Raw genomic sequence first — 25,529 nt, 5'->3', positions numbered from 1 at the left:
AATTGCAGAACTAATTTATTCACGTACAGAAGGAAAGACTTCCCAGAATAGCAAGAAGCCTAGTGGCACATCAAATACCTAAAATGATCAAACTTCCATGGGGAAATGTATCTTAAATGTAATCATGGAAATGTGAACTTTACTGATAAACACTTGAGGGTTATCATGAACTAGTGTAACAAGCATGGCAAACCATGCAATTGTGTTTCCTTTTTGTACCTAAACACCTAAAGGGTCCCCCTCATTGTGGTCCTTATTTTCTAATTCAGCCTCCTCATTCTTACAGTCTCGACACTCACCATTGGGGGCGAGGATCATGGACAGGTACTCCTCGTAGAAGGAGCCCACATAGAGGAGTAAGCTGGGTGTCCCTGTGGTCTGGAAGCTCAGTGTGGCCACTTCTCCAGCCAGCGTCAGACCCTCATGGAGTAAAGCTGCAAATGAGCTGGAGTTCTTGCTGGCGGTGTAGTTAGAATGTTCCTGAAAGTTGTAGATAATGGACGAGCCAGTTCCAAAATACGCAGAAATCTCTGGAATGACACTCATTTTTGTTATGTTAGCATGAAGTCAAGGTGAGGCTCTCCTCTACATGTATTTACACACTATCTCTAACCCTTAGTCTCTCAAGACAGAAAACAAGAATGTCATGCTTTGATTTTTTTTTTAATTTAGAAATATTTCTGATTAAAAAGATAATCAAGTATGGATAAAAAGATAACTTATCCCCATGTATATTCACATGATGTCGAACTGAGTAACATTTTATTATGGCCCACAAAATGCTTCATCTCAGAGTTACATAGCATTAAATGCCGAGTGTGACGGACAATAGCCCGTCTCAGTGTTGCGTGAATGATGCTGAATCCAACAGAAGTCATCAGGAGCTTCTCAAGAACAGAATCATAAATGGACAAATTTGGGAGAGAAACAACTCTCCTTTAGCTGATCAGAGAGAACTGCCTTATCCTTTTATAGAGAAAGGATCAAATGCTAGATGAGGTGCCTCCTTCTCCCCGTCCTGCCCACGGTACACTCACCGCTCTCGCAGAATGGCCCGTCATACGCAGAGAAGGCACAGTCGCAGGTGATGCCCCTGGGTCTCTCCCTACATCTCCCTCCGTTGCGACAAAGGTGTCCATAACTGCTGCAGTGTCCCGGGCAGCCTGGGTCCACACCCGGCGTCATCGTGGCCCTTTCTTCCAGATCCAGGGACAGCCCATTCAACCGCAGCGACCGAATGCACCCCAGGAAGCCTCTCTGTCTGGTGGCCGTCCCGCCTACAAAGGAAACAATTACAGCCGTGCCCTGGGGGTCTCGGTGGCATTTCCACCCCACATCCAGCTGTGGGGGGACTGATCACGTCAGAAAAGGGACCCGCTGGAAGCTTTACAAACACATGCGACTTTGAAAACCTAGGCTGTGATCACATACTAAGAATATTCAAACGATATCGAATAAACCACAGATGGAAACATTTTTGGGGTTGAGCTTGGTAAATATTTACTCTAAAAAGTACTTCTTCAAGCTCTATTTAGAAAGATTTGAACATTTTTAAGTCAGTTCCTTCATTTAAAAAAAAAATCTTCCTTTTTAAAGTTTAAGTGTATAAACCGTGATGGGCACAATAAAGTTAGATAGCTGAAAATCTTTGCAATACAATATATATTACAAATTTGTAACATGCAATGTATATACATTGTATAGAGTTAATATGTAAGATACATTATAATTTGTATATGCATTTGTCATACATATTTTGTTACATATTTGTTATACACTTGTTATATATAATACATACATTATATATAATAACAAATTATATATGTAATACCATCCTTTCTTAGAAATGCTTCCATTAACAATGCCATGAAAAAGGAATTGAGGAGCGGGAAAAGAAAGTAGGGTTGACATTAAAACCCAGGCTTGGGGCACCTGGGTGGCTCAGTGGGTTAAGCCTCTGCCTTAGGCTCAGGTTATGAGCCCAGGGTCATGGGATCGAGCCCCACGTTGGGCTCTCTGCTTACCGGGGAGCCTGCCTCCCCCACCAACCTGCCTCTCTGCCTACTTGTCATCGCTCTCTCTCTCTCTCTCTCTCTGTTAAATAAATAAATAAAATCTTTAAAAAATTTTAAAAATAATAATAATACCCAGGCTCAGGCCTGCCTCACTCCAGCCTGCCAGCTCTGAGATCAGGAGGGTAACAGTCACTAAACACTGAGTAGTTCTCTTTCTATCATGCCTCACATGAACCTAATCTCAAATCTGAGGGCTCAGGGGTCACCTGGAGCGCTTGCTAAAATAGAGTTGGGGATCATTCCCAGGGATTCTGACTCGGTGGGCCTGGGGCACATAGATCAGCATTTTCTGCCAGCTTCTCACACTCTGGAAACATTGTTTCTGTGAGGATGTCAATTTGAGGTAGGTGTTCATGCCAACTTTGTTCCTAGAAATTCCATTCCTTGATCCTCAGGATTACGAATTAGAAAACAAAACTGTTTAATTTGTGTCACAGTTTGATGACTTGACGTGAAGACTTGGAGTTTTCTGTGTCATGGGTTGTGCACACACACACACACACACACACACACACACACACCTCCCTGCGTAGCACAGCCCCCAGAAGCTGTAGGTGTCCTTTGGCAAAGCGGACCGCAGGCTAATCTGTGATTTAGATTAGTTCCTAGTTGGACCAGCTCCCTATTTACTTGAAAACACATGAGAAATGACCAAGGAAGAGCTACCTCATTGATTTGCTTGCTTTCCAAATTAGAATAGAGTTATCTGAAAAGTAATGTAGCAAAACTTATCTTTCCCTTTGAGAAAAGAAAAAAAAAGTCTTTAAAAAAAAAAGGGAGTAAATGAAAAGGAAGACTTCCACTACCCAGAGCTTTCATCCCTGAAGCACCGGCAGTGAGAATGGAGCCAGCCCAGTTCTGAGCCCGGTGTCTGCAAGGACTGGGCAGTGGAGGAGGGCGACACAGCCACGTGAGTCCTCCTGCGGTCTGTGTTAGAGGGGACACGGGAGAATTCGGGCACAGTCACACAGCAGATTCCCCAACTGCACTGAGAAGTGAAGCTGGGAGCTCTGGATGAAATTTGCTAACCGTTTTATAAATAACATTGATAAGAAGTCACTAAAGCAAACACAGTTCATCAATACTGTTGAGGTCCAGCCTGGGGATCAACCTACTGGGGACTGGGTTTCTCTTCTATTTCGGTTTCTAGACTATGTCACTCGCTCTCTCTGGACCTCCATTGTCTCATCTGTGACCTGGGAAATCTATGGAAACCATGATCCCAAACAACACACTATGGAAACTGTATTAACAACCATCTGTGGAATGTGAGCCTGACTCTTGCTCAAGCTCTCAGTCTGCGGTGCCGACAGGAGTCGCGTGCACCTGCTGCCATCACGGCTGGACGACTCGAGTCTTCTCTGTGTCCACCAGCACAGCACAGCCAGAGGGCAGCCACACTCACCCACGAAGAGCTGACTGTTGAGCTGCAGGCGGGCATGGCCGCCTTTGGGCGCAGCTTGCGTCTTGCTGGGGAGCTGGTCCACTTGAAGGGTCGCCTCCTTCACGTTCCTCTCGGCCCTCACATGGTGCCACCGGTTGTCATTAAAGGGAGTGGGAGACCGAACTGTGACCTCACATCGCCCGTTCCCCACATCGAAGGAAAAGGTCACTTCTGCAGGAGCTGCAAACACAGAGAAGAGAGTAGCTCGGTTCATTCCCCAGGGAGGAAATTCAGTCTCAAGAGACAGGAGGGAAGCGGCACGACACGCTCCGTATGAAAGCGGACGGTGACACTGCTCCCGACCAGGGCCACTCTGAGCTGGCTAGGAGGGCAACAGAAGTGTGTGTCCTGGGGGAAGAAAAACAAAGCCCTTTTACCCTGTTCCTCCTCAGAGAATGCTCCTCATTTGCTAAACCTTAAGGAGTCGAGATCTTTCCCCACCGGAGGGAAACTGGCCTGTGACCTGCCTTCTTATATATCAGCGAATTTATTTCAAGGTGGGTGGAATCCTCATGTACTCTATTTAAAAAGCCCTCCGTAAAATTTTGAAGTAAGGAACCAAGCTTTGCATACATGTGTGAACGATGTGGCGAGTCAATTGCATGAAATGATTCTGCAATTTAGGGAGTAATTATTGGACAAGTTTGGTTTAAAAGATCCTTATTGCACACACAGTTAGGGCAGCACAAAATTGGACAGACAGCTGTGTGTTTTGTGAATCACTGTTTTCTTCTGTATTAAAAATAAGGATTTAAAATAATGGAGCTTTAGGCGCCCTGGGTGGTACAGTTGGTTAAGCATTCGACTCGGTGTGAGCTCAGGTTGTGATCTCAGTCACGAGATCAAGCCCTGCACTGGGCTCCATGTTCAGCGTGGAGTCTGCTTAAGACTCTGTCTCGCTTTTACCCCCTCCCAACCCTGCTCTCTCTCTCTCTCTCTCAAATAAATAAATCTTCTTAAAAAAGGTATTAGAACTTTAGTATGTACTAAAGGAATACAAGTGACAAAGAAAGCATAGCAGTACTTTGGAAATTAGGTTCCCAGAAGGGTTATTGCTATATACTGAGGCCTGGTGGCTTTGCCCAGGGGGCCACTCACTGTGCAGCTCTAGCCGGATGAAGTCTGTAATCCCCAGGTTCTCTACAAACACCCCAGAAGGTGCTGTTGTCTTAAAAAAGAAAGACACATCAGCACTGAGCTCTCCACGGAACGTAGGGAAGTGAAGGTATGAGGTCTCAGTGTTGAAGGAAGCGGAATTCCAAAATGAATCTGTTTCAAAAAAAAAAAAAAGACAGTGACAATAGCAAGGAAACAGAATAACAGCCATATTTTGTATTTCTAGCAATTTTTTTACCATTATTACCATTTTTACCATTATTAAATGCATTCATTATTTATGCAAGCCTTCATTTGGGTGCTCTTCCAAATATACAGCCACGATGTGAATATCCAGATACTGACACTTTCAAGGATTAAGATGGACAAAACTGCAACTGAGTGGACAGATAATCACTGGAAATACCCTGCACTTTTTAGAAGACGATATTATTTATAGATTACTATTAAGTCAAATCGACTTTGGGGGGACATTCAGTTAGATGAACTTTAATACACGCATAGGTTTGTATAACCACCACCAAAATCAAGAAAAAGGACAGCTCCATCTCCCCTCCTCCCTCAGGCTGTTCTCTTACAGTCACACCCTCCTCCTGCCCGTAAGCCCTGGTCATTGTGATCTACAGTTGTGCCTTTTCCAAGTGTCATATAAACGGAATCACACTGTAGGTAAACTTCTGAGACTGGCTTCTCTCACTCAGTGGAATTCGAGATTCATTCATTTTGCCATGACTTATTGCTGCTCTATCGTCCTTCATCACGTGGATCGGACCACCATTTCTTTGTCACTGGAGAATGTCAGTGTGGTTTCTAGCTTTGGTCATTCACAGAGCTGCTCTAAACATGTCTGCCGATCACACGTGTATCTGCAAATAGTTTTCTTTCTTGCTTTCCAACCTGGATGCCCTTCCTTCCTCGGTTGCTGCACTGGCTGGAACGTCCAGTGCGACTGAAGTCACAGAAGTGATACTGAATATCCTTATCCTGTGCCCACTCCTGAAAGGAAAGGGTTCAGTTTTTCACCAGTAACCATGCTGCCAGCTGTTCCATATATACATAATCTTTATTAGGATCAAGAAGTTTCCTGTTATTCATAGTTTAATAAGAATTTTATTGTGAGTGGTATCTGATATGAATGTATCATTTTAGTTCATGATATAATCATAGTAATTCAAATGATCGTGTTCATATCAATTGATGCAAAAAAAGCATCTGGTGTGATTTTTCTTCTTTAAACTGTTAATATTGTAGATGACGTTGATTGATTTCCAAATATGGTCAACCCTTGAACAACAAGGGGGTTGGGGCACTGACCTTTGTACAGTTGGACATTCACATGTAACTTTGGACCCTCCAAAAACTTAACTACTAAAAGCCTACTGGACAGGTTGACTGGACAGCTTACCAAGAAGCATCAACATTTGATTAATACACACTTTGCATGTTATAGTATTATATACTGTATTCTTACAATACAGTGAGCTGGAGAAAACAAAGTATTATTAAGAAAATCATAAGGAAGAGAAAACACATTTACAGGATGGTACTGTATTTCTTGAAAAAAATCTGCACATAAGTGGACCTGCCCAGTTCAGACCCATGTTCCTCCAGGGTCATCTGCACTGAATCAGCCTTGTGTCCTGGGGTAAACCCCAGCTGGTGACAGTGTATTATTCTTTTAATGTTCCTGAATTTTTTGTTAATGTAGTTGAGGATTTTTGCATATGTATCTGTGATGATGCTGTCCATAGTTATCTCTGTCTTATTATTATTATTATTTTTTTTTTTTTGCATTTTCTTCATCTAGTTTGGATATTGGGGCAATGTTGGGCCCTCATAAAATGTTGGAAAGAATTTCTTCTGCTATTTGCTGAAAGAGATTGTGTAAACATGGTGTTATTTCTTCTTGGGTGGAACTCACCAATGAGGTAATCTCCAACTGAATTCAATTCCGTCAATACTTCTAGGTCTCTACTAGTTGTTCAATTTATCTTAAGTGAGTTTTAGTAGTTCGTGGTTCTCAAGGAATTAGTCTGTTTTATCTATGTTGGAGAACTGACATGTGTAGAGTTGTTTGTGGTATGCTATTATTATCCTATTGATGTCTGTAGGGTCTGTAGTGATACTCCAGCTTTCACTACTCTTATTGGTAATATTTCTCTTCTCTCTCTCGCTCAACAATCTTGTTAGAGATTTATCTATTTTATTGTTCTTTTACAAATATTTTGTTTTTATAGATCTCTGCCTTTAATTGATTTCTCTTATCTTTATTATTTCCTTCCTTCTGCTATTTTGAATTATTTTTTCTTCTTTTTCTAATTTCTTATGGTAAAAGCTTAAATCATTCAGCTGAGATCTTTTTCTTTCATTATACAAGCATTTAATGCTATTAGTATCTCTCCAAGCACTGACATAACTGCATCCTGCCATTTTTGATATGTTGTATTTTCCTTTTCATTCAGATCAATATATTTTATAATGTCTGTTGAGACATCCTTGATTCATTTAATATTTAGTAGTTTGGTGTTTAATTTCTATGTGTTTGGAGACTTTCTCACTCTCTTTGTTCTTTGTTTCTAGTTTAATTCATTTATGTCAGGGAATGTATTTTTGTGTGATTTATTTGACATGTGCTCGTTTGTTTTGTGACACAGAATATGGTGTATCCATGTGCAATTTAAAAGAATGTGTATTTTACTGTTGGTAGGGTGTTCCATAAATGTCAATTAAATTCTGTTGCTTTGTAGTGACATTAGGTTTTAAGTACACTTTGTTTGTTTCCCCCCTATTAGTTCCAAAGATTAATGAGAGAGGAGTATTGGATTCTCTAATTATAATTGTGATTTTGCCTACTTCCCCTTTCCATCCTGTTGGTTGTTGCTTTATGTAGTTTGAAGGTCAGTTATCAGTGTACACATTTAAGATTCTCATGTCTTCTTTTTTTTTTTCTCATGTCTTCTTAATTGCTTTTTGTATCTATTAATTTTCTATGCTTTCAAGCAAAAACTTTAATACAGAAACTCCAGCTTTCTTTCAATTAGTGTTTGTGTAGTGTATCTTTCCCTGTCCCTTTTTTTAAACTTATGATATCATTATATTTGGAGTGAGTTTCTTGTACAAAGTACATAGTTGAGTCATACCCATCTGTCCTTTAACTGGTTTTTTGGACCATTTATATTAAATATAAATGTTGACAAGTTTAACTTAGTTTTATCATTTTATTATTTTTTCCTGTTTCTTAGGCTTTGTTGTTCTTTTCTGTCTCCTTTGGGGTTAAACATTTTTTAGTGTTCTATTTTTGTTTGTCTATAGCAGTTCCTTGGTTGGTTATTTTAGGAGTGACAATATATACACTTACCTTTTCAGAGTCTGCTCAGAATCTACATTTTAACCACTTTGACTCATATGTCAAAACCTCACCAACAATTCTGTCAGTTTACTGAGTGCCCTTTATTTGTTGCTGCCAAATGTATTCCATCTGTATAAATTAAGAGCTCTATGAAATAATGTTGTATTTTTTGTTTTCAACCAAAGGTATATTTAAAATAACTCAACAGGAGAATAGTCTATTATATGTGCCCCAATATTTACCATTTCTCAAGCTGATTTTATACCCCTCAGATCCCAAATTTCCTTCTGGTATCATTTCCCTTCTGTCTGAATCTTCCTTTAGAACGTCTTTTAAAGTATCTTCTGATAAGGAATGCTTTTAGCTTTCCTTCATCTGAGAATTTCTTTATCTTCATCCCTGAAGGAGGTTTTTGCTGAATATGGAATTCCAGACTGACAATTCTTTACTTTTAGCCCTTGAGAAATGTTTTTCCACTTCCTTCCTGGCTTCCATATTTCTAATGAGAAAGTCGCGGCCGTATGAGTAGGTGTTCACCTTCAGATGATGCATCACTCTTCTCTCTGGTTGATTTCAAAACATTCTTCTTGCCTTTGTTTTCAGCAGTTTGATAATGAGGTATCTGGAAGTGAATTTGAGTTTATCCTGTTTCAAGTTCATTCAACTTCTCAAGTCAGTTTTTTGCCAAACTTGGACAATTTTCAACCTTTTTTTTCCCATTTTTTTTTTCAGCACCACACTATTCTGTCTGCTTCTGGATGTTCAACTACATGAATGTTAGATCTTTTGTTGTTGACTCAGAGTTCCCTGAGGTCCTGTTCCTTTTTAGATTTTTTCTTTCTCTTGATCAGATGAGTCATTCCCATCTTTAAGGCCACTGACTGTCTCATCTCAGATCCACTATTTGGCCCACCCAGGATATCTTTTATTCCAGTTTCGTATTTTTCAGTTCTAAAGTTTTCATTTAGCTCTTTAGATATCCTATTTCTTTGGTGAAATGTTCTTTTTCTATTTGTTACAAAAGTGTTTATGATCGCTTGTTAGAGTTCTTATGTAATAGCTGTTTTAAACTCTTTATCAATTCATTCGAACCACTGTGTCACAATTGCGTTAGTATCTGTTGATTACATTTTCCTAAGCCAGCTTAGATTTTTCTGGTTCTTTGTGTTAAGTAATTTTGGATGACTTCCTAGATATTTTAAATATTATATTAATAAATTCTGGGCTTTGTTTAAATGTTGTGGAGCATGTTTTCATATACATATATGAATATATATGAATATATATGTATATATACATATATACAAATTTTATTTTTTGTTTTTAATTTATTTAGTTTTTTTTGCAGGCACTTGGCCTAGTGGGATCTGGCCACACATTGCAACCTGCCTTCTGTGGGCTGTCTCTAATGGCAGTCCAGTTTCCAAAGCCTTCGCAGCATGACTCAGCTCTGCCTCACTTGTGCATGACCCAGTGGCCAGCCTGGGTCTTGGGTGGTTGACTCTCCATTCAGTTCTCAATTTCTTAGGTCTACAGTTAGGACCGGATTCATGCATGTGTCGCTCCGAGATGAGCCCAGGACTTCATGAACAACATATAGTATGATTTACTGAACGGCTGCCTCCCTTTGTTCTTCCAGGTACTTTTTGGTCCCCTGGTCTCCCTTGTCAGTCACGGAACTGGAAAACAGGCTCTACTGAGACTGCTCTGTAATGCTCTCCTATGCAACTGTACCTGGTCCATTGCCAAGAGATGGGTGAGTAGAGGAAGAAAACAAAAATAAGAGGAGTCTTCCCACCATCTCTGAGCCACAGCTGCCCTATGCAAAGCAAAAGTGCCCTTCTGAAATCCTGGCTCTTGTGCATTCCCTGGGCAGCTTCTGCTGCTATCATCATGGGTCTGCCTGGATAGAAAAAGAGGGAAATGGGATTCCTGCATTCCCTGAGAGTTAGGAACTTTCTGTTCCAGCATCTAGCCAGGGCTCGAGGGCTTCTCCTGGAACCTCTCTGTCTGTGACCCAGTGCCCACGTCTGGGTTGACCGACAGATACTGGAAGGAAAAGTAAATGATGCCTTCTGGTTTCTCCTCCTTGCCTCTCCTGGCTTCCTAGAGTCCTGAGATAACTGTTCCAGGTGTTCTACCCAGGTTTCATAGGGGTACTTGTGGGAGAGATGAGGTTGGCGTGCTTAGGTTGTCCTATCCAGACACAGAGTGTGGTCTGCTGTCTAAGGTCATGAGTGGGAAGAACAATTCTTCATACTATCATCCATCAAGGCATGTTCATATGTTCTTTACACTGTGACTATCCACCTTTCAATATTTTTGTCATCTGAAGTAGGAAACTTCCTTTTTCTGAATGGCAAGGCTCAGAAATCCCAGGATTTCTCCACATGGCAACATCTCTTATGTGGCCCCGGGAAGGGTTGGCCACCACAGCCTGGTAGATGTTGAATTTTGGCCTCTGCTCTGATACGAGTGCCACTGGAGAGTCTGGGCCAGAGGACTGACATGCCCTGAATTTTCCCTCTGGCCTTTCTGTGGAGTCTCCGCTAAGTGAGCAGAAGCAGCTGCAAGCAGGCCAATCAAGCCACTGGGAGGGGGGTTTGGATCAGGTTTTGAAATTCAAAGTGATATGATTTGTATTTGTGGTTGAGTCCGATGTGTGTTAAGAGAGGAAAGAATTTGTGAGTGGCTGCTACATTTTCCATCTAAGTGAAAGGAAGCATGGAGTTGCCATGCCCTGAGTTGGGTAAGGAAACACTTTTTTTCCCTTCTTTTGGACAAACTGTTTTGAAATGCCTATCGAGCCTAAGCAGCTGGATGGCAGAGGTGGGAGTGCAGGGAGACAGCCTGGGGTATAGCGATGGCAGAATCACTGACCTCAACGTGGGATTTAAAGCCACAAGCCTGTTGGGAACAACTCACCACTGGAGCAGAGAGATGGAGGGCTGAGCACACAGGCCAGGGGCACCACAATAGGATGTCACTGGCATGGGGAAGGAAGGAGGGAAAACCCAGACTTTTGTGGGTAGGAAATCCACATGCAGTGGGAGGAGTGAGGACAGTTAGGACCATTGAGGTTCAGAGGGTGACAACGAACAGGCACGTGATGGCCTCCGTCACCCCGTTTCTCAGTATCTTACCTGTTTTAGGCATCTCAGCACTCAGCCAATACTTACTCCAATTAATTAATTATCAAATTACTAGATTTTGCTGACTGGGTGATCAGTGTTCCAGATCATTCCACCAACATTCACAGCAATAGTCTGACTCAAATACTACACAGAGGACACATACTCCGAAGGTAATACAACACTCCTCATTTTTTCTCAAGCACAGTGCCAATACACACTTCTTTTGTAAGTTAACACATTCCTAATGAAATGCAGAGTATCAGCATAGATGGTGTTTTTACGGACTCAGGCAGCTACATGTCTCCTAAAACACTGACATGCATTTCCAGGGGTCAAGACAGTTCCTCTTGCCACTACTTACTGTCCCCCCAGCAGAGCAGAGGCCCCAGCGCATAAGCCGCTTCTGAACGTGGTTGGCCTGTGTCTCTCATTGCAACCTGCATGACTGGCAGGTGCTCCTTATGGGAAAGGACTACTGTGTCGCTGGTCCTACAAAACAAAAATGACCACCTTAGCGTTATTCTGAAGGACATCCAGAGAAGGAGCAAATAGTCTCTTACTGAAGCGCAAGACATGATAAGCTAAATTTGCAAATACGTGACAATAAGGAAATCAAAGGGCTCTTCTGAACTCTGACATAGTAACATACTTAATAAGGTATGAGGGTCAGAGCTCCTTGTCCATCTGTGTGACCACAGAGATAACAGCGGGCAGGGCTGAAATCATCACCATCGGTGCGAGCATGAGATTACGCTTCCCTGCAATGAAGCAGCTCGCGGCCCTTCCCCATCTGGCCGCCTTGTGAGGTTTAAATGCAAAACTTACACATGCAGGATCTGCCTGGCTTTGTTAAAAAAAACAAACCAAACCACCCAACTGAAAAGACTGAGGTTTTCAATTCCCAGATTCTTCTTTTTTAACTCAATTTTCCAAAATTCCTATCGTGGTTACTAAGCATTTCCTCACGTATTGATGCCATCCATTAAAAAAGAAAGAAAGAAGAAGGAGGTTGGTTAAAGGTATGATACAACGTGCTCTTAAAATGAATGCATGGGGTAATGTGTGGGAAGTGCTCATCATGACTGTCACTATCCATTCATTCACCCAACATTTGGTGCACAGCGACTCCTTGCCAGGTCCTGCATGTCGGGGGCGTGGGCATAAGAACCACCATCAGTGTCCCCAAGGAATCTAGTGGATATTATAAACAATGACAAAAATATAATTGTAATATAAAAGAAATCATGTAAGTGAATATTTGGGACTGAATATCTATGGTTCCAATGTAGCAAAAACCAGACTAGAGCCAGAGGTCCTGGGTAGGAAGCTAGCTGTGCCACCAACCATCGCTCTGGGCAAAGAAGGAAGATTCTTCTGCATCTTGTGAGCTGCTCATGTTTTTACGTCCTGCTTCAATTACGTATGTGCTTTGGATTTAGAACAAATAACAGTTTGTCTAATGTATCCTTCAGGTGCCCTGCATCTGTGTAGAACCTAGGAAACAAGATATACTTATTTTTAATTCAAAATGACCTATCTGCACTTAAATGGCTATTTTGTTACATTTATTGTGCCTCATTACTCATAATATTCTTTTTTTTTTTTTTTAAAGATTCCACGTATTTATTTGACAGAGAGAAAGAGATCACAAGTAGGCAGAGAGGCAAGCGGAGGGGGGGCAGGGGAAGCAGGCTCCCTGCTGAGCAGAGAGCCTGATGCGGGGCTCGATCCCAGGACCTTGAGATCATGACCTGAGCCGAAGGCAGAGGTTTTAACCCACTGAGCCACCCGGGTACCCCCATAATATTCTTATGTCATTTTGTTGCTTGTTGTTTCCTCTTCCTTTTTAAATTTTATTTCCTACCTTCTTTTGAATTAACTGTTCTTAAAATCCCGTTTTTCCTCCCTTCCCTCTTTGGATTTGAATATTACACTTTCTATTCTTCAGTGCTTACACTTAAAATCTTAATGCATGCACTATGAGCCGTTTAATGCTGACAAACTTCCACAAAACAAGTTTCTAAGTTCAATCATATTCTTATTTCTAACCCGGGCTGTAGTCCTGGACAGGACTGCTCCCTCCTGTTTCAGTATGGTACATGCCTGACACATGACTGGTGTCTCTTGTTTGCCTCTTATGTTTCTGTTAACCTCTGAGTTTACACATTTCTTTCCTTGATATTTCTTCTAGAGTCTGAGACTCTCCTTACCAGATCACCCACCTTTTTTTTTTTAAAGATTTTATTTATTTGACAGACAGAAATCACAAGTAGGCAGAGAGGCAGGCACAGAGAGAGGGGGAGGCAGGCTCCCTGCTGAGCAGAGAGCCTGATGCGGGGCTCGATCCCAGGACCCTGGGATCATGACCTGAGCTGAACGCAGAGGCTTTAACCCACTGAGCCACCCAGACGCCCCCAGATCACCCACTTTCATTCTAAAAACTATTCTTGGGTGAGGTGTAAAGCCTCTGCCTTCGACTCAGGACATGATCTCAGGGTCCTGGGATCGAGCCCCGCATTGGGCTCTCTGCTCAGCGGGGAGCCTGCTTCCTCCTCTCTCTCTGCCTGCCTCTCTGCCTACTTGTGAGTTCTGTTTGTCAAATAAATAAGTAAAGTCTAAAAAAAAGAAATTAAAAAAATTTTTAAAAATAAAAACCATTCTAGAAACTCTGTCTTTTGGAGTTGGCTGGTGGTGTATTTCTTCGGTGTCTGTCTGTCTGGGTGTTCCTGTATCTTGGCCGGGGACACACTTGGAACCGGACAGTTACTGTACTTACTGCTGCACAGCGAGGGGAGTGCCTGTGCCTACAGGCTTTGCTGGGTCCACAGAGGGAGTCTTGCCTGGCTCCGACTGTCCTTGCTTTGACACCTTCTGTTCACCTCTGCTCCCTTTCACATTCTCTTTAATCTTCCTTGATTTCAGCACGATGCTTCTACAGGTGGATTTACTCTTATTTATCCTGCCTGGTATCCTAGTATTTTCTCAAGTCTGGCCACTTCTTAGCTATTTTGGCCCTTAATTATCACCAGTCTCCTCTGTTAAAACTTGATTCCAACCCCAGTTCTCCCCTCTGTCCCTGCTTTCCTTCCTCCCATGCCCGTCACTCTGGGCTAGAGTCCCTGCCACTTATCTACACTCATTTTCTGTTTCACCAGTGTTCTGATCCCACGTGTCTAGTATCTGGCCTGACAAGTCTTAAATTTCAATGAGAATATTTTCATTTCTAAACGTTCACTCCATTCTTTTGTAAGTCGCGGTCTCCTTTGTCGATAGTATCTGGTTGCTTTCTCAATCAATCCCAGGCCTTATTTTTCCAACAGCTCACACATTTATTTTATCTGATGTTCTTAAGGTATCCATGATCTGGGATTTTTAGGCATCCGTTTACTCCGTCGTTTCTTCTGCCTCCCACTTCTGTCCCCTGGGGCTGTGTAGCCCTAACTGTGAGCTCACGTTTGGTGGCATTTTTATCTGTGGGAATCCTCAGGGAGGGGGGCCTCTAGCAAGAATGTCACATACTTCTACGATGAGCCATTGGTACTGCTGACCTGTGGCCACACTAACTTAATCCAAGGACCATGTAAATATGAACTCCAGATCTGTGTGAGGGCAGGTCTGTGGATGTGTGTTTTCAGGGAGTTATTTATTGCTACCTGGGGGGTTAGCTGGAAGATCGGTCCCTTTCCACCTTCTCTCTGGGTTTGGAAGCCTTCTGAGACCTCCAGCAACAGGGAGAGGTTTGTGTCCCATAATCCCCTTTTATGCACCCTAGACCCTGTTTGATTTCCCCTATGAGGCCATTTAAAAATGCAGCTGGCAGGGAGGGAGGTGAGCAAGCACACCAGGGTTGGCCACGGGGCCGTCATCGTATCTATCGAGTTAAACTTAACCATAGGAACTCTGATAATGGTACTTTCAGTGAATGGGAAACATTAATCTGATATTCCTATCTTGTCTTATTAGGAAAAAATTAAATGGACATGATTAGTTACTCACAGGTAAACAGAAATAGCTACCTTAACACCTCAGTCCTCGGATTAATTACACTGTACACATCAAAGCTTACCCCTTGAACTGGCTGGGGAATACTTTAATCTGTTCTCTTTCTACAACTGTCTTGTCCAATGTCTGCCTAACTTACACAGTTTAAGCAACACAAAATTACAGTTTGCACAGGGAAATTATATGGAAATCACCATTCATTCCGGGCAGCATCACAGTTGCAGTGATATTGAGAATCAAGGCAGTTCTCCTGTAATCCACAAGCACATTTTTGAGCACCAGGCAGAGAACCTCCCCAGTAAGTGTGTGTCTCATTGGTTCTTCCAGCCCACCAGCTCACTGGGGTTCCACCTGGAAGACAAGTATGAGAAAGGTGACACCTGCTTTGCCCCCAGTGCCTGCCTCCCAGCATAGTCCTTCACTCCCCCATCTAAAACACAGATGAGCAGACTTCAACTCCACAGCAGGCTCGTTTCCAAGAGACTTCCAACGGTTTAAGAAATACTTCCACGTCTAGACTTACGTTCTCACCATATGTTTTACTTTTAATAGAAAACGAGCAAGTTGTCCCTACTCATTCAGGCATGGTATCTACACACTTCTCTTGAGGACTCCAATGACATCATATATTTAGACAAAACATTGAAAGAACTGTCATTTTAAAAAAACGAACGAACGAAAACCAGAGTAATTTGTACACTTCATCCAAATGCTGTTCGAGAGCCTAAAATGCCATTGAAAGATGTAATATGAGACAAGATACGGATTTCTTATCTATTGGACGAAAACGCCAGTACTCTCCTGTCATATCTTCCAAGTCTGCTGGAGGAACGAGCTTCTTGTACTGACACGTTGGCTTTGTATCTGGAAACCACAGACATGGCCTGACAAGCCTCCCCGTGCCTGAGGCGGGTCCTGGGCTCTGGACAACTGAGGCCAGTCTAGCTCAATGCTTAAATGCTCCAACAGGACCAGAGGCCACCTCAGCTCTTCTGAGCTGTGTCCTCTGCTGAGGCCCAGGACAGACGTGCAGGGTGAGGGTAACAGGGAAGGAGGGCCCTCCGGAGGCTGGAGGGGAACAGTGCCTCATAAACAGAGTCAGAGCAGGAGAAATGGAAGTGACCTCCATCAGCCGCCCACAAAGATGCCTGTCTATTTCAGCATGCTCCCTCCCTCAGACCCTCAGGTTGTCCCCACCCAGCCCCCACCGGGAATCTGGAACACGTCCCACCTAGTCCCTTACTTACAGCCGCCACCACTCGTTACGGCTGCCTGTTCGATGAGCCTTCACCTGCTGCCCACAGCCTCCCAGTGGGCGCACACAGGCCGTGCTCATTACCACCCACCGCAGGCCCGCTGGGTGCAATGTGCGCCAAGAAATCAATGTCAGCAATATTTGATTTTTCCCCTCAGTGTGTCGAAAACTTATCTGTAGAGGGTGGAAGATCTTTTCAACTCAACAGATATTTTTTATTTTTTTTTATTTTTTTTTTAAAGATTTTATTTATTTATTTGACAGAGAGAGACCACAAGTAGGCAGAGAGGCAGGCAGAGAGAGAGAAGGAAGCAGGCTCCCCACGGAGCAGAGAGCCCGATGTGGGGCTCGATCCCAGGACCCTGAGATCATGACCTGAGCCGAAGGCAGCGGCTTAATCCACTGAGCCACCCAGGCGCCCCACAACAGATATTTTTTAAAACACCATTTTAAACATGAGATTATTCCACATTCTTTTCATAGATGGAGGAGCAAAAAGTCATTGCCCACGGATGCACTATTGTTCGTTTACATCCAAATCTCTCATTTCCTCTACCAAGTAAGAACCAGCAAGTGTTGTTCAAGGTACAGAATGCATTTGGCTCCATTCAAGGTTTCTTGGAGCAATCCAGAGAATTTGCAGAAGGATCATTAAGAACAACGCAAAGAGGAAGAAGAGGCTGAAGGGAAAGAGAACAGGGCTCCCCACACCTCCGGCACCTGCGCCCCTGGCAGGCTGTCCTCCACTCTGGCCACAAGGGTAATCCTCAGGGACCTTAACACTCACGGCATGGAGACCAAACAGTCTCCTGGAATCAGCACTTGCCGTCCTTGAGCTCCCTCTTAGGCCTCCAGAACTGCAGCCCCTGAAACCTGCAGCATAGAGACCTACCACCCGCTGTAGGCAAAGGCCGCGGGACCCTAACAAGAGCTAAGACCCATTGCTCCCCAGCAACCCTCCCGGAAAAACACACGAGCCAGGGCTCTGCCTCCTCTCCTCTCACAATAAACCCGGGTGAGCTGATAACAACTGAGGATTTGAACACAGGGGAATTCTTGGGGGAAAAACTCGATTCTGACTGGACATTCCCATTCCCAGTCCACTCCATGACACTCTTAAGCTCCCGGCAGCCGCCTAAGGTGGTTTCCCACCACAGAACCTTCCACTGAGGGCTCCTGGGGAAGGCTCCTTGCTGCCCATTCATGTCTGTGGATGACACACCGTGAAGCAGTGCAACCCTTTTCAGGTGTGTCAGGCGACAGCGTTTAGGCCTCACCTGCACCGCAATGAAGGGCTGCTGGAATCACACAGGCTGGGCTGCGTCCATCTAAACGAGGTTTGTACGAGTTCTCCAGCAGCAGCCCACAGAAGTGCAGCCTCCAGCCTGTGTAGTTAACCAAGTCCCTCATTCCGTCTCCACCCCAACCCCAGTTAAAGCCTCGGTTTGGTCGCGGCTGTGGCTGCGTTATTTACTGCTGTGGGAGGGAGCCCAGCCAAGGAATCACTTGTGAATCAGATAGGGAGAGGCCCACCCTCCGCGTGGGGATTCTTTACTGACCCGGGCGGTGTGTCCTGGCTGTGGCACAGACCACACGCCAGTGTGCACGAGTTTGCTCCCAGATTCAAGGGGGTTTTGCTTTCTGACCCTGCTAGCGGCTGGTGTCTACACTCCTCTGCCTTCGCCTCTTTCCCTGCTCCAGCAGCCCAACCTGCCCTGAGTTCCTCCCCCAGAGGCTGCTTTCTCTGTTCCGGGAGCAAGCCGGTTTAGCTCGCTCCTGTGTTTGGCAGGAACCCAGTCACAACAGGCACTAAGCCCCCAGCACTAACTACACATTCCACACACTGGAGCGAGGCCAACGAACAGCATTTGCTTCATGCGTTTCATCGACGCTGTGCAGTTTGGTCCTGGCGAGGTTAGTGTCTGAGCGTGAAAGTCTTGGGGAGATGCACCCCCCGGCTGCTGAGCGGCAGCTCGGACCCTGAGCTCAGAGGACCCTGACTACCTTTCTGACAAAATGAGGTATTTCAAAGGACGAAAATACGAAACAAAAAATGGAATTGTCAAGAACAGAAGTGCTATGAAGAATGAGTCACTGGCCGGTGTGCTGTGTGAGAGGAGCTGCCTGACACCGACATGGCTCCCTATTAATGACGACCCGAGAGACTAATCACACTCAGCCCGTGATGAAGAATCTCCAGATAACTAAGCCACACATGCTGTCCCCCATCTGTCGAAGACCGAACATTTCGGAGGCGTGGCCGCCCTTCATGGTGGCTGAGGACCCAGCGTTCCGACGGCCTCGTGAGGAGGCTCTCATTGATCCGTCGCCCACTTGAGTCTGGGAAGAGGCTTCCCAGCTCGTTCTCTGCTTTGAGCGAGGAGCCACACATACGGACCTCGCTCTTCACTCTGAGGAACAGCATCTCTGTAACGTCCCGATCGCGACACGGGCACCCGGGTCAGGCCCCTGCCACCGGCGGGCATGGCAGCCCACGATGGCGAGGGACTCCCACTACTCACCGCGGCCAGCTGACAGCCTCGACTTCTTGCAGCGCAGGACCAGCTCCTGTCGGCAGCCGTCCGCACCGTCCATGATGGCTCGCAGCTGGTCCGGGCTGGCCGTGTACTGGAAAAACACGGGCTGGGGGCTATCTCCATTCGAGTTTTTGACCTTGGCCAGCTGGGAGCCATTGTGCTGTACCGAGGTCCACGTGGTGTTCTCTGGGCAGAAACAGGGTTGGGAGGGAGAAAGCGACTGTGACTAGGTTGGAGCAGCTAAACATAATGTGAAAGTCGGAAGCCTCCTTTGTCTGAATTAGGGTTTTAATATTTGTAGCTATCAGGTCTGTTTGACGTTGCAGTCAGCATAAGGGACATTGTTAAACTGTTAGGAACGGGGACTCTCTTTACTGGAATTCGTCTTACCCTGAATGCAGCCAACATTGTCAGGGGGCCAATTCTTAAAATTTTGTGCTATAATATTCAAAGTTATAAATAAAACGTTTTGTCCCTTAATTTATGTCTTTCCATTACTATAAGAAGAAAGCTAAGTTTTTACTGTGTGTGTATATACACCCTTATATTAATATACATATTTTTCTTCATTGGACTGAGCATTTTTTCCTCTGGTGATCAAAGAAATGCATAAGAGACACGTGAAGGGAATAAGCAGCTCACATGATCATGCAAAATGATAGGAAGCCAGTATTTTTGACAAAAATCGACTGATCGTGTGGCAGCATCTCATTCAGTGCCCAGCCCCAAACGAGGCACCCGCCGGAGTCGTTAATATGACCATTCCTGTCGGGAACGACACACTAATGTCCGCTGGCAAATTCTGACCTGCTTCTGCTCCACTGACTACCCATATTTTTAAGAGATTTAAAAACAATAGATGAGCACTCCACAGTGTTTAAAACAGAAGAGAAAGATCTCCCTTTCTTTTACCTTCCCCCAAAACCTAGCCCTCCCACAGTGTAAAAGGGCCATGGTTCAGGGGCCCAAAGTCTGGCCTCACATTGTCCTAGCCCAACTTCATTTATAACATCAAATCACATAAAACTTCCTCTGGAACACGCATCCGGTACAGACATGATCAGTCAACATATTTCCAAATTATAGGGGCTAGAAATAGGCACGTGAGGTTTATTCTTACTACTTTTAATGGCTAAGACCTAAAGAAGGGTTAAAAAAAAAAAAAAAAAATCAAAACGACGTTACCAGGAACCTTCAGAGCCCTCCCTGCCCGCCCCTCCCCGTCCTGCCCCAGGAAAAACCTAACAGCCCCACTGGTGCTCACGGACCCATCGAATACCATCAGAGATCCAGAGCAGAGAATGCCCAGAGGCCCTAGCTCAAAGCCTATGAAAAACATCGCCAAATATGCAAAATCCAGCAGGGACAGGAGCAGACTGTGAGTCAGCATGACTAACGCGGTCATTCAGTCAGTCAGGGAGAAAAGCTTTATAGATCATCCCCTCTCTCCACTCTTTTAAAGGGTTCTGAGTGTTCCTATAGCAATCTGAATCCCACAGGTTTTCCTCCCCCCCCTTTAATCATGTTTTCACCAGACATTTTAGACTTCAACATTTTCCTGGAAATTTTCTTAAATGGACCTGGTGTTATGTTTTGCAATTACCTACTCACATTCACGGTCAGGGTTTCTTCCACCAGATGAAAGGGGGTGAGAGCACCGATGGAGGGGGAATGGGCTCAGGGATTCATGGGTTCTAATGTCAGAGGGTTATTTATGTCCATGGTTTACGGCACAAAGAGAAACGCTGTGCCTGAGGGGCTCCCGCAGGCTAGTGGCCATGTGATGGACTCATATTCGTGCATGTCGCAGTGTAATCAGAACTCTTTCTTGAGTGGAGAGAAGGGAAAGGGTGAACAGAATCTCAAAGCTGCCTTTTGAAAAAAAGAGAAATTTCAATGTTTGTCCTTTCTAGAAGTATCACTTGTAAGGCCCCAATGAGGGCTTGTTATGTTTCCTCGATGTGGCATAATGTGGGATTTTCATAGATTTCCATCTGTAGCTGGGAAGGCACCCTGGAGAGGGAATGTGACGGAAGCTCTCAGGACGAGGAGACAGACCAAGGAACTGAAGGGAGCAGCGTGATGGAAAGACACTTCACTGTCACGCACCACGGTATGGAGCACAGACGAGATCGGGGGAAATTAACTGTAATGGGGAAAACTTAAAACAGGACTTTTGAACTGTTGAATGAAGCCCATCATATCACGTTCTCCAGCTCAGTGGAGCCTCTCATTTGCACATGAGCAAGGAGGCTAACCGTGGCTCCTGGCCCACTGTTCCCTTGAGCAAACCAACCTACATTAATGTGATGCTTTGGTTTGGTAAGCAGGATATAAAAAAATAACAATAACTCACCATATCATATGGCACCCCAGTTTCTCTTCTTATTTTGCCAAATTATATCCACTTGGCACTTGCAACACTTCGTACACTGTGGATTGTATCTCTGAACTATACAAGGCATCTTTTAAGGGAAAACAGGTTGTCGAATGGGGAAAAGGAAACGGATGTGTATTTTCCATGGTCTGGGAAATGTGAACCCGAGGTGTGTCTGCCATGCTCGTTTTCATCTCCCCAAAGGAAAAGAAGAAAAAAGACTTGATTGCAAAAACCCTGATGCCTGCCTAGGTGGTCGGTCTGTCCCTCACGAGATGGACATTGATCTCCAGGAAAGGGAAGGCAAGAATCCCCTTTCTGACACATGCCTGAAGTGAAGTCCAAGTTGGGTCCAAACACCACCTCTTCGGAAATGAAGCCAGCTGCCTGCATCTCTTCTGATGGGAAGTGGGTGCTTGAGTTCAAAGATGAGGAGGAAGGCAACATGTGAGGCGATGGGGCCCATTGCCTCCCACATGCAGAAGAAGAACCAGTGGAGGACGGGCACTCACCATGACACAGGTCGGCAGAGGGATGGGAAGACTAGCAGGCATCCCTGGAGTCACCAAGATGACGTGAACACTGTGTTCTGGGCAGGACAGCCCCAACCCTTCTCAGGACTCTGCAGCATCAAGATCCGGAGGCAAACACCACAGCAGTGGCTCCTATCTGTCTCACAGCCCAATCCTCCTGCTGCCCAGAAAATGGAAGGGAAGCCTGGGAACACCCACTCACCCAACTTCAGGAAACTATGCTATGTCACCATGCAGTGTGGCCACCAGACCTTCTGAGGTGCTCAAGTTCTCAAAGAGCGCTGAGGCCCATGACCTCATGCACCTGGGTCTCCTCCTGGATTTCAAAGGAAAACACTCCTGGGGAAAATAGAACCAGATCACAGGCTCTGATGGGCACCTATGTGCACACAGGGCTGGGAGGGCCAAGCAGCTGCTGTGAATGTCCAGTGGGGTCTAGAGGGAGACAGTCGGTGGCTCTGATCAGCCCCTGTCCTAGACCTAGGAGGCACCGGCTCTGCCGTGTCGTCCATGTGCCAGAGCCCAGGAGGATCAGATGCTTGTGTTTCACCAAGGAGAGGGATGGCTCCTCAAAGCAGGCAGCCCCTGGGTCCTGGGAGAGGCCCAGAGGCTGTCCTGTCTCAGCCCCACCCCTTTGGGTCCCTCTGGATCAATATTTGCATTAGGCCCTTACAAGGGCTGCTGTTCTTGTCACAGTTCAGAGGCCTTGAGCTTTGCATGATTCACTTTAATATTTTCCATGCCAGACAATGCTCTGAGACACAACTAGACACCCTCAAGAAATGTAGCTATTTCATGGCCTTCTTCTCCTGGGGTTTCAGAGGGTCATCTCGTCACTTAACAGGTCACACTAAGTGTAGACTTATGTGTTCGCTCAGTCATCAGTGTGGACACCTGCTGTTTAAAGTGGAAGGACATGGGCCCCACCCCTGCAACCTCCCACGTGCTCAGTATCATGAAATGTCATTAGTGTCTCCCCCTGCATTTCAGCCCACCACATGGCAAGAGAGCAGTTTCCTCGGAGAGAACACCGTGTAGACACTTACAAAATTAGATACGGATGGAGCACTGTGTCACAGTCAATGGGAGAATACGGGCTCTAATCAGTGCTCTTGGAATCATCAAAAAATTCTCTAAGCCTTCAATGTCACATTTGGTAAATCGGGAGAGTGAACCAGGTGACATCAAAAGACTGAAAACCATGGTTCTGGCCATCTTCAAAGGCCATTAACCAGGCACACTGCTGGCCGAGCCATCACCTGAGGGCTCGGCTCTTACTGCTTGTCGAGACCATCTTCCTGTCCATCCACAGGCAGGTCCATGTTGATGAGAGTGGGAAGACGAACTTTCCCAAAACACGCGTGTTTCCACTCCCTTGGGAGCAGGGAGAGGACGTGTTCTGGAAGTTGTGTGTTCCCACGCACATTGGGGGCACCTACTTTGGGAACTCCCTTTAGAAGCTGCAGGAGATCAGCCAGAATGATGTCCCCTCCATGGGAGCAAGAAGGATTCCTTCCAGGCAAAAGCCCATAAAAAAGAGATGAAGGGTTGTGGTGCATGACCATCATCAAAACAGATTTTCTCTCTCTTTTTTTTCCTTTACAAATTCTAACATTTCAACATTATAGAATCTTCTGGAAGAGATGCTATTTTTGAGCAAAACTTGCCACACGTGACATGATGATGCCAACTTTACTGTCCATCTCAGTTTTCAAGGGCAAAGCAGAGAACAATGAAATCACAACTCTTCCCAAGCAGAGAAAAATATATTCCTCAATGGCTGTGCGTGTGTTCATGAAGGAGACTCTCCAACCCACATGCAGAGCCTTTTTATTTTGTTTTATTTTATTTTATTTTTTACAAATTCCCAGCAAGTGTCTCTATCTACAGGCGTACCCCAGAGATATGGAGGCCCTGGTCCAGACCACCCAAATAACATATATACCACAAGACAGCGAGTCTGAAGAATGTTTCGGTTTCCACTGCATGTACAGGTCACCTCTCCGCCCTCCTGGAGTCAGTATGAAGTGTGCGATGACATGATGTCTAACAAACGTACATACCTAGATCAAGAGTGCCTCTTGCTGAACGAATGCCAGCCATTGTCGGCGCTCTCAGTGAGCCGCGATCTTTGCTGCTGGAGAGGCTTGCCTTGGCTGTTGGTGCTGCTGACTTTTCAGGGTGGCGGTGCAGAAGGTCGGGGCGGCCATGGCCACTTCTGAAAACAAGACAACAGTGACATCGGCAGCACGACTGACTCCTCCTCTCCTGAGTGATGTCTCTATAGCGTGGGATGCTGTCCGGTCGCATTTTACCCAGAGTAGAATTTCTTCCAAACTGTCAACTAAGCTGATGCAATACTCTAAACCCTTTGTTCTGTTAAGCACCTTCACCAGGAGTAAATCCCACCTCCAGAAACCACTTTCTCTGCTCATTCGTCAGCAGCAACTCTTCATCCGTCCAAGCTGTATCCTGCCGCAGTTCCGTCCCGTCCTCAGGCTCCACTTCAATTATGGCTCTCTTGCTGTCTCCACCACTCCTGCAGTGACCGCTTCCTCTGAAATCCTGAACCCCTCAAAGTCATCCACGAATACTGGAATCTACTTCTTCCAAATTCCTAATAACGCTGATATGTTGATTTCTCCCCATGAATCATGAATGCTCTCCATGGCATCTTAGGACGGTGAATCCTTCCCAGATGGTTTTCAATTGACCTTTCCCAGATCCATCCAAGGAATCACTATTCAGGGCAGCTATACCCTTAGGAAATTTTTTTTAATTTTTTTTTTTTTTTTTGGAAATGTTATTTCTTAATGATGACGACCTGCCAGCTGAAATGACTCCTTGATCCCTGGGCTGCAGAATGAATGTTGTGTTAGCAGACATGAAAACAACATAAACCTCGCTGTCTGACTCCATCAGAACTCTGGGGCGATCAGGTGCACAGTCGGTAAGTGATGATAATGTGAAAGGAATCTTTTTCCTTTTTTCCCTTAGGCGGGTCTCAACAATGGGCTTAAATCATTCAGTACACCATGCTGTGAACAGATGACCTGTCCTCTAGGTTCTGCTGTTCCATTCACAGAGCACAGGCAGAGGAGATTTGCCGTAATTCCTAAGGGCCCTAGGATTGGAGAAATGATTAATCAGCATCTGCTACACGTTAAATTCACCAATCGCACTGGCCCCGACCAGACGATCACCCTGTCTGTGGAAGCTGCAAAGGTAGGCACTGACTTCTCCTGTCTAGCCAGGAAAGTCCTCAATGGCACCTTCTTCCCATGGGAGGCTCTTCCATCCACGCTGAAAATCTGCTGGTCAGTGCAGCCACCTTCGGGAACGATCTCGATCTTCCGGATCTTCTGCATCTCCTGGTCACTTGCTGCAGCTCCTACGGCAGCGCGTGCTGCTTCGCCTTGCACTTTCACGCCACGGACGCGGCCTCCTTCCTTAAACCTCATGCACGGATCTCTGCTCATTTCAGATTTCCCTCCTGCAGCTTCCTCCCCTCTCTCTGCCTGCACAAAACTGAAGAGAGTCAGGGCCTTCAGCTTTGGCTGAGGACAACGCCGTGGCTGGTTGGACCTCTTATCCACTAAATGTTCTCTGTATCAGCAATAAAAGCTGTTTCACTTTCCTATCATTCGTGTGTTCACCGAGGTAGCACTTTTAATTTCCTTCAGGAGCTTTTCCTTAGATTCACAATT

The 25,529-nt window shown here is 45.1% G+C and overlaps 1 protein-coding gene across 1 annotated transcript in view; it reads right to left on the bottom strand.

Annotated features, from left to right (window-relative positions):
• LOC123955291 (contactin-associated protein-like 3) overlaps nucleotides 1–25,529 on the bottom strand; it is a 190,684-nt gene that overhangs the window by 21,874 nt on the left and 143,281 nt on the right. The window contains 7 exon segments of the mRNA XM_046027167.1: nucleotides 300–530; nucleotides 1,038–1,277; nucleotides 3,481–3,699; nucleotides 4,618–4,788; nucleotides 11,480–11,607; nucleotides 15,315–15,471; nucleotides 18,898–19,098. Coding sequence (XP_045883123.1) covers nucleotides 300–530; nucleotides 1,038–1,277; nucleotides 3,481–3,699; nucleotides 4,618–4,788; nucleotides 11,480–11,607; nucleotides 15,315–15,471; nucleotides 18,898–19,098 — 1,347 coding nt within the window.

Source organism: Meles meles, chromosome 13 (assembly GCF_922984935.1).
Source record: "Meles meles chromosome 13, mMelMel3.1 paternal haplotype, whole genome shotgun sequence".
Classification (NCBI taxonomy): Eukaryota; Metazoa; Chordata; class Mammalia; order Carnivora; family Mustelidae; genus Meles; species Meles meles.
The sequence above is the reverse complement of the archived record's forward strand: the minus strand, read 5'-3'. Positions and strand labels throughout refer to the sequence as shown.